We start from the raw sequence: 9,856 nt of genomic DNA, 5'->3' as shown, positions 1-9,856 counted from the left end.
GCCTCAAGTACCCTAGTCACCCACCAAGAAATTTTCAACAATATCGTACGTTGGGACAGTGTCCAAAATGCACCCTATCTGACCAGCCCCAATTTCCTCGAAACTGAAATTTAGTGTGAAACCCTTTCTGAAAACCCCGAAATCGTTTCGCTCCGACAATTATGACCCTCACGGGTGGCCTCAAGTAACCTAGTCACCCACCTAGAAATTTTCAACAATATCGTACGGTGGGACAGTGTCCAAAATGCACCCTATCTGACCAGCCCCAATTTCTTCAAAACTGAAATTTAGTGTGAAACCCTTTCTGAAAACCCCGAAATCGTTTCGCTCCGACAGTTATGACCCTATACGGGTGGCCTCAAGTACCCTAGTCACCCACCAAGAAATTTTCAACAATATCGTACGTTGGGACAGTGTCCAAAATGCACCCTATCTGACCAGCCCCAATTTCCTCGAAACTGAAATTTAGTGTGAAACCCTTTCTGAAAACCCCGAAATCGTTTCGCTCCGACAGTTATGACCCTCACGGGTGGCCTCAAGTAACCTAGTCACCCACCTAGAAATTTTCAACAATATCGTACGGTGGGACAGTGTCCAAAATGCACCCTATCTGACCAGCCTCAATTTCTTCAAAACTGTAATTTAGTGTGAAACCCTTTCTGAAAACCCCGAAATCGTTTCGCTCCGACAGTTATGACCCTATACGGGTGACCTCAAGTACCCTAGTCACCCACCTAGAAATTTTCAACAATATCGTACGTTGGGACAGTGCCCGTTGTCGAGAACAATTGGCCTTTGACGGCTATTTTGGAATGGTTACATTGCCCTGACGAGATTTTAATTTACACTTTTGGAATCAGTGAGACACGGGATCATGCATATCAAACTGGAGATAACAATTACTTAGCTATAACCCCACACCTGTGAAGTTTTTATAGTTTATATAACTCAGTGGTGAAGCCACACTCTCGTGAATTTTCCAATACTGACGTCAAAGGTGAACGCCTGATCGGTAAAGCTCGACGAGTTCAATTGTGACGCTATTTCACGAACTACTATAAAGGCAAACGCATGCAAGACAGCGTCTTTCCCAGATTCGTTCGCGCGGTATAGTAGTGGTTGTTCGCGTTGTCGTATTTTCAAGCTATAGGCAGTTGACTTTGATCATGTCATTCACTAAATCCACAAAGTTGGATGATATCGCTTCAGCTCTCTCCAAATTCTCACTTTCCGATATTGACATTCCGTCCATATGGCAATCGGTCTATATCGCGATTAATGGTGATAAAATTAGGCACAGGAGCAAGTCGGATAGACGCAGGTCGATCAGACTATTAAAATTCCGATTCGATAAATATAGAGCTGTTATCCTACAAAAGAGACGGGAAATTATATCTGCATCTGAAGCATCCGAGCATGCTGTAGATGGCTTTGTGGACTCGGCAGTAAGGTCCGAGCCTGTTGATGGTTTTGCCGACTCGGTGGAAAGCTCCGAGTCTGTTTTACTCGACTCGACAGTACACACCGAGTCTGTTGTAGATGGCTTTGTCGACTCGGCAGTAAGGTCCGAGCCTTTTGGCTTTGTCGACTCGGCAGTAAGGTCCGAGCCTGTTGGCTTTGTGGACTCGGCAGTAAGGTCCGAGCCTGTTGGCTTTGTCGACTCGGCAGTAAGGTCCGAGCCTGTTGGCTTTGTCGACTCGGCAGTAAGGTCCGAGCCTGTTGGCTTTGTCGACTCTGCAGTAAGGTCCGAGCCTGTTGATGGTTTTGCCGACTCGGTGGAAAGCTCCGAGTCTGTTTTACTCGACTCGACAGTACACACCGAGTCTGTTGTAGATGGCTTTGTCGACTCGGCAGTAAGGTCCGAGCCTGTTGGCTTTGTCGACTCGGCAGTAAGGTCCGAGCCTGTTGGCTTTGTGGACTCGGCAGTAAGGTCCGAGCCTGTTGGCTTTGTGGACTCGGCAGTAAGGTCCGAGCATGTTGGCTTTGTCGACTCTGCAGTAAGGTCCGAGCCTGTTGATGGTTTTGCCGACTCGGTGGAAAGCTCCGAGTCTGTTTTACTCGACTCGACAGTACACACCGAGTCTGTTGTAGATGGCTTTGTCGACTCGGCAGCAAGATCCGAGCCTGTTGATGGTTTTACCGACTCGATAGAAAGCTCCGAGTTTGTTGTACTCGACTCGACAGTACACACCGCGCCTGTTGTCGACGGCTTTGCCGACTCGGTAGAAAGCTCCGAGTCTGCTGTACTCGACTCGACAGTACACTCCGAGCCCGTTGTTGATGGCTTTGCCGACTCGGTAAAAAGCTCCGAGTCTGTTGTACTCGACTCAACAGTACACACCGCGCCTGTTGTAGATGGCTTTGTCGACTCGGCAGTAAGGTCGGAGCCTGTTGATGGCTTGGCCGACTCGATAGAAAGCTCCGAGTCTGTTGTACCCGACTCGACAGTACACATCGAGTCTGTCGCAGATGGCTTTGCCGACTCGATAGAAAGCTCCGAGCCGGGTCGTGCAAACATTAAGGGGAACCGGTGGTTCAATGTCAGTGAATCGGATTGGGATGCAATTACGTCCTTCGCGGGTGACCGGTCAAATGGGTCATGGGCGGATATAATCCGTGATGGATTGAAAAAGTTCAATCCTTATTGCAGTATCGCCTTCAAAAGCATTCGCGAAAATCACGGTCATTCACCTTATCGCTTCATTATGTACGGGTATTGCACCTTCAAGATGTGTAGTTGCAAAGTTAAAGTCAAGTCCCCTTTCGCGAAGCCAAAATCGCTTTGTGTCACTTTCAGTGGTGACATCAGTCATAGTGGCCTCAGAGCGACCAGGTTGACTGGTAAACGGCGAGATATGTTCAAGAAGTTGATGATCGGTACACTTCCCCGAAAAGCTTACCTAGATTTGTTGGGTAAGATTCCGCAGGATGTGTGGGAGTCTGGGAATAGAGACGCAACCCTGTCCCAGCCGGTGTTAAATAAAGTTCGGCAGGAAGCTCGGAAAATCACAGTCCCTTGCAGTGATGATGTGTGGACATCATTATCCATGATCAGGCAGGGTCAGCGACAGCGTGACAAAGACAAAGACATAAAAGGAACCCTCCAGGTTATAAGTGTAGCACCAGCATTCTTGATGTTCTGGTCCATCGAAACTGTGCGACTCTTTCACGCGTTGTCAAAAGTCGATGTCATGTACATAGATGCGACTAGTGGTATTTTCCGATTAAAGAGTGAGGGCGCATTCTATATATACGAACTTGTGGCGAGACACCCTGTAGCGAAAAAGCCCCCTATAGCCTTGGCCTCTTTTGTGAGCAATCGACAGAATACCGCGGCAGTGTCGTCATTTTTACTTCACTTTCGGAGCGATGAGCGTAAAATCTTTGGTCCCAAGGTGTGTGCGCGAATTTTCATTTGCGATGGCAGCGTCGTGATCATGAAATCAATCTTGTTTAATTATATGGAGGAGACTCTGCAATCATACATTAACCGATGCCATCGCGTTGTTACTGGATTAGCAACAGGCAGCGATCTGAATAAGCCATTCCTCCGTCTATGTGCGAGTCATCTTATGAAGAACTTCAAATCGTTGTGCTTGAAAAATAAAAAAAGGTTCGGGGACTTGATGTACATTTTCGGTTTGTTGGTGGGATCAGGTGATTGGACATACATATTGCAACATCTCCACCATCTCTCGGTTTGGAAAAAACATCACAGAAATGAAAATCCCAATAAAAATATTGGGAAATACTTCCAGCCCCCCCGGAAACCTCTGCGCGGTGTGACAAGTTGTAAGAGTAAAGCACTCAAGGATACGTCTTTACCCATGGTTAACCGCTTTCTTGCCGAGAGAGGCGTTGCGCCTCATTTGACTTCTTTTAGGGACTCTCGGAAAATTTTGACATCTGCTGTTATGTGGCTCAATAGCGACATAATTGATCATTTCATGTGGATGTTGTCATCGCGCTTTGGTACCATCGACGGATTGACTAGTTGCGGCTACTATCACCCGGATTCGGCGCCGGGTTACACACCAATCACCGAATTCGTGCAAATAATCAATATCAACAACAATCATTGGGTAACGGTTTCCAACCTTTTTTCACCTGATCTCAACACCGTCGTTGTTTACGATTCATGGTACCGACAGTCAGCTTACACCGACACTTCTGCGTTATCAACTGTAGGTAAACTTTGTCGACCTAGTTCTGGTGGGTTGAACGTGGAATTCCCAAGGGTGCAGTCGCAATCGAATTCCGGCAACTGTGGTGTACTTGCAATTGCCTATGCCATTTCTCTCTGCTTTGTGATCCGCCCCGAATGCGTGTCTTATGACGAGCAAAGTCTTCGCTCTAAGTGCCTGCGTATGATGGAATGTGGCAGTATCGAGCGGTTGGGTAAAGAGTGCGATAAGCCAGTTTCTTTGAGGACAAGTATGCCAGCTGAAACGTATTGTCGCTGTAAATTACCGTTCGACCAAAATTGTACAGCTCGAATGATTGAATGCATGAAATGCAAAGAATGGTATCATGAATACTGTTTGGGGTACCGCATTCCAGAAAAATTCTTTCGAAACGAAGACCTGGACTGGTTCTGCTCTGATTGTGCTAGTGACGGGGCGAGTAATTAAGCATGGCAATGGTCGACTAGGTAGCAGTGTTGGGATGACTCGAGTCATGACTTGACTCGAGTCAGACTCGAGTCACCTTTTTCGTATGACTTGACTTGACTCGAGTCACTTCGCTAAAATGACTTGACTTGACTTGACTCGGCGTATCAGAAATGTGGATTGACTCGTGACTCGAAGCAAAATTCACGAGTCAATTTCAAGTCATCCAGCAATCGATGTCGATAAAAATCAATCGGATGGTAATCGGATTGTTCGCGAAACGCCGGTGTAACCTGTGAGAGCGAGCAATCATTCAATGCTCGTGCGTTTTACTGAGCCTCTATTGTTCTCTCACAAATAAATTGACCGCTAACGAAGTGATCGAAGCTTACGCCGTCGCTAACTAGTATAGTCAAGTAATGTAATAGAAAAATGTATATTACTGTTCTTTGTTATTACCTGAACCAAACCTCTTGTTTTATAGAAATTTAATTCGAAGATAGTTTATATAGTCCTCAACCATTGGCGCAGGCTCGAAATGTATCATATTAATTTGTAAATTGGTAATGTAGGCTATTGTATCTCATCAATTCGTTTCTCTATTCTCTATTTTAGCTGGTAACTATAAAGTAAGGCTATGCAATTACTTGTAACGTAGTTTAGCATTTCTACGTATATGTATACGATACAGCACCTTCTTGCGTGTATATTTAACTTCATATTCGCTCATAGGTTCAGAATCAATGACCACTCAATCTGCAATTCAGACAGCTAACAAAATGCAATGATGTAGGCATGCCTCATACTTCGAAAAGGCAACTTGACTTGAAATGTGACTTGACTCGTGACTTGACTTGACTTGACTCGACTTGACTCGAGTCACCTCCAAAAATCGAGTGACTTGACTTGACTCGAGTCACCTTCGAAAATCGATTGACTTGACTTGACTCGAGTCAAAATGTTCAATGACTCGAAATGACTCGTGACTCGAAGGTAGTGACTTGATCCCAACACTGCTAGGTAGCCTGTTGAGCAGGGGAGGCATACTTATACAAACAACTGGATCTTCAAAAATCGCAACTAGAACCAGAATTACCAAATTTTCAAAATCCGCAACTAGAACTAGAAATAACGACCTTTTAAATACGCAACTAACTAAAACGCAACTGCACTAACGAGATCAGTGTTTCCGGGAACATAATGTAAGTTATATTAAATGTGTAGTTATTGTGTAATGTGGTAGACTTTTGTGTTTGTGACTCACTGAAAATTAGCGAAGGCTTGTGGATTAGTGTACTCACTTTTTGATATCTGTAACTAAAACAAGAACTAGGCGAGAGAGAGAGAGAGTCTTTATTTTCATCGAACCGAAATACATAACAAACGGCAGTGAATGTGGTACAGAAAATATGCGTGCACAGTATTCGGTATTAGATAGGAATGATCGATAAGACCGTGAAGGTCATCTAGTCTGATCACACCAGCATCAAACAGGTACACTTGACTCAGAACAGTCTGGCTGTAAAAAAATGTTTAGTTAGGAAAGGAAAGTAGAAAAAAATTAAACAATGGTAGCAAATTATCAATGAAGCAATGTCTGGGCGAGGTAGGGCAACAGTGTTAGTGTAACGACAAGAGGTGATCAAGTAGGGCTTTTTTGAATCTATTATAAGGCAATTCACGGATATCTGATGGTAATGCATTCCAGATGATAGGTCCTGAGTAGTCGATAGATCTCTTAGTTAGGTTGCTATTGGGTTGGGGTAAGTAGACGTTTCCTTTAGACGAAGATCTCGTGTAATGGGAATGGACATGTTTAGCAGGTATGAAAAAGTCATCAAACACAGGAGGGAGACTATTGGAAAAATATTTGTGAACAACTTTTGATACTTCGAAGCGATACAGTTCATCAACTCGCAAAATTCGATGCTTACGGTAGTAAGGCGATAAATTGGTACGTAAAGGTACAGATGAGATCAGCCGTATCGCACGGTTTTGCAGGGTTCGAATTCTGCACCAATTTGCAAAATCAACAACTGGAACTAGAATTACAACTACTCAATTTTCAAAATCAGCAACTAGAACTAGAAGGTTCATGGATGTGGGAGCGAAACAATTTCGGGGTTTTCAGAATGTAAACATGGAATGGCAACGACCGATTTTGCAGCCCTCCAAGTCTGAAACATCGGCATTGTCCGCACAATCGGAGACCCACAACGGGTCGTTGTTATGGTCATTGATTTGCGATTATCCGATTGTTCTGAACAATGCGCATTTCGGATGTTCAAAGCGATTTTTCGTCTAAGTCTAGTACCTGACCATATTTCAATTTATATTTTTGGAATCAGTGCAACAGTAGCTTTCGATCAAGACCAGACTCAGTAAATCCTGTGCTTGGAAGATAACTTTTGGATTGCCAGAAATCCTACAGTCGCTTACGCAAAACAATTCTGAAATACAGCCTCAGCGAAGCGGAACGAAGCTTCAAAATCGGTCGCTGCCATTCCATGTTTACATTCTATAGTTTTACGCTCAATTTCAGTTTTGTGGAAATTGGGGCTGGTCAGATAGGGTGCATTTTGGACACTGCCCCAACGTACGATATTGTTGAAAATTTCTAGGTGGGTGACTAGGGTACTTGAGGTCACCCGTATAGGGTCATAACTGTCGGAGCGAAACGATTTCGGGGTTTTCAGAAGGGTTTCACACTAAATTTCAGTTTTGAAGAAATTGGGGCCGGTCAGATAGGGTGCATTTTGGACACTGTCCCAACGTACAATATCGTTGAAAATTTCTAGGTGGGTGACTAGGGTACTTGAGGCCACCCGTATAGGGTCATAACTGTCAGAGCGAAACGATTTCGGGGTTTTCAGAAAGGGTTTCACACTAAATTTCAGTTTCGAGGAAGTTGGGGCTGGTCAGATAGGGTGCATTTTGGACACTGTCCCAACGTACGATTTGGGCCCAGGGCTGAAAACTACTGAATAGGGTTGTTATTTTGCAGTGGATATGTGTTTAGAAAAATGGTGGGATTTCGTGGCTTCTGCATGTGGCTTGGCCTGAACGTTTGATCCTGCGATATGTTCGACTCATGTGATATTTCTGCTGGGATGCTTTAGTTGCGAATTTGCGATTTCTGGGCTGGAAATTTCGTGGCTGACTTCCCTTTGGTGCAACGACGCAAGCAATGTTTTTTTTTAATCATGATGTCCATAATGAACAGAACTGGTTTTCCCGATACTCAATTAATATGCTTTTCTGTATGGTGACATACAGCTATAGTACGTATTTTAGCTAAGCGTGTCTAAACTTCCAAGTGATGCATATTAAGTCTATAACAATCGACGGCTTCAAATCATATGCTCAGCGCACTGAAATAAATGGATTTGACTGCCTGTTCAATGCGATAACTGGACTCAATGGTAGTGGAAAGTCAAATATTTTGGATGCTATTTGCTTTGTTCTCGGGATTTCTAATCTGTCAAAGGTTCGTGAATTTTTTTACGAAAATTTCATTAATTTAAAATTCAATAAATCTAAAAAACAGTAAACAGAATACAGCCACAGGATTCACATTTTAACACTTGAACGACCGGAACTTTGGACTACCTAGAACTACCAAGTGGCTTTTTTGACGCATGTTGAATTCTTTTTGATTAAATGCATTCAAGGGAGCTAAAAATCAGCACAAAGATCAACAAACGGCATCAGAACAGGGTTGTAACCAAGTCACAAGGTTCCGAGTCACAAGTCCATCTCACTTTTATAGTTTTGACTCGAGTCAAGTCGAGTCATTTTCAATTCACCACCGAGTCAAGTCCGAGTCCAAGTCATCGAGCAGAGGGTCGAGTCCGAGTCATAGTGTTTTGACTCGAGTCCGAGTCCAAGTAATTGTGTTGACAGTTCAGTTCCGATGTAATGTCATGTGAAACCAACTTCTTACAACTCTGCTCGGTGATATTGAATGCTTCGCATTCATAATATAGGCCTACTAATTTCCTCACTTTTAACAGTTCCTCTGGTAGCATAGATGAAATAATATTAGTGTGCTAACTTTATTATTCTTCGAAATTGCAATGAAACGCGTGTCTTGTAGACCCAGTCTCGAGTCATATGACTTGATTCAAGTCGAGTCATTTTTCATTTTCAAGAAAATGACTCGAGTCAAGTCAAGTCACCAAAAAATCATGACTCGAGTCATTACAACCCTGCATCAGAAACCATTGTTTATTGCACTCACAGCTACTTGCAATATTTTAGACACACTTTAGTGTAATAGCCTACTTTTTTTTTGGTGTAACATATCAGTGTTGTTCTGGTGCGCATTTGGTATTTGAGCACGTTCCTCAAAAGTTTGGAGTAGGTTCCAGACCCGCTTTAGCCACATCATAATTTTTGATTCTTGCTGACATATCACAAAGCTCATCAGCTAAGATTTGCATATTGCTATCTCGTGACTAGGCTAATCCACGATTGGCATATTTTTATAGTATCGGGGGGGGGGGGGGGGGCTTTTTGCAAGTAGTATAGATCAATCACATTCTAAGAAAACATACATGGACCATTGTCTTATCACAAAATATGACGATTTTTAATATACAATGTTCTTTCTTATTCTCTACTAGTTGCTGACGATTACCCCTGACGAGTGTCAGCCGAAAATATTTGGGTTTCATTTCAATATGAATATAATATTCAATTGTATACGGAAGTTAATTTAATAAAACTTCATAACATCCGGCCAAGCTTCAACTATATCATGGCCGTATTGCTGGTGTCGACCTTTTTTTTATATCTCTAGTCATGCTGGCGAAGCTCCTACATTCCTTCTCTATTGACCCGTCTTCGCATGTGTTAACAGGCTGGTTAACTTGACGTGCCATGATGGCCTGTATGGACACTAGGGCTGTTCAAAAATAACCATTTTTTCCTGAATCTTGCTGGTTACGTGATTAAATCGTTAGGTTGCCTTAAACGACGCACACCAAATTTGAATTCATTCCAACCAATATTCACGGATTTCGTACAGTTTGAAAATTTTGGATTTGCCTAAAAATGCAAATTTTTTTTTTTTCAAATTTTCCTTCCAACCCCATGAATTTGTTGCGCTGTCTTCAAAAACAATGGAAAACAAATTTGACTGAATTCCAATCTGTAGAAGCGGAGTTATTCAAGTTTTTTGATGATAATTCTGGGATGATCCACCGATCAAGGATAATCCCAGAATTATCAAAGAAAAACTGAAA

At 43.1% G+C, this 9,856-nt stretch overlaps 1 protein-coding gene across 1 annotated transcript in view; it reads left to right on the top strand.

Annotated features, from left to right (window-relative positions):
- Positions 1 to 7,863: 7,863 nt before the first annotated feature.
- LOC145446196 (structural maintenance of chromosomes protein 2-like) overlaps positions 7,864 to 9,856 on the top strand; it is a 36,082-nt gene continuing 34,089 nt past the window's right edge. Inside the window, exon 1 of the mRNA XM_080324434.1 lies at positions 7,864 to 8,097. Coding sequence (XP_080180560.1) covers positions 7,930 to 8,097 — 168 coding nt within the window. The 5' untranslated portion in view covers positions 7,864 to 7,929. The remainder of the gene's footprint in view (positions 8,098 to 9,856) is intronic.

Source organism: Botryllus schlosseri, chromosome 9 (genome assembly GCF_051294905.1).
Source record: "Botryllus schlosseri isolate E-star chromosome 9, Bs_hap1, whole genome shotgun sequence".
In the NCBI taxonomy this organism is placed as follows: domain Eukaryota; kingdom Metazoa; phylum Chordata; class Ascidiacea; order Stolidobranchia; family Styelidae; genus Botryllus; species Botryllus schlosseri.
Note: the sequence above shows the minus strand (reverse complement) of the source record. Positions and strands in the feature narration are given on the sequence as shown.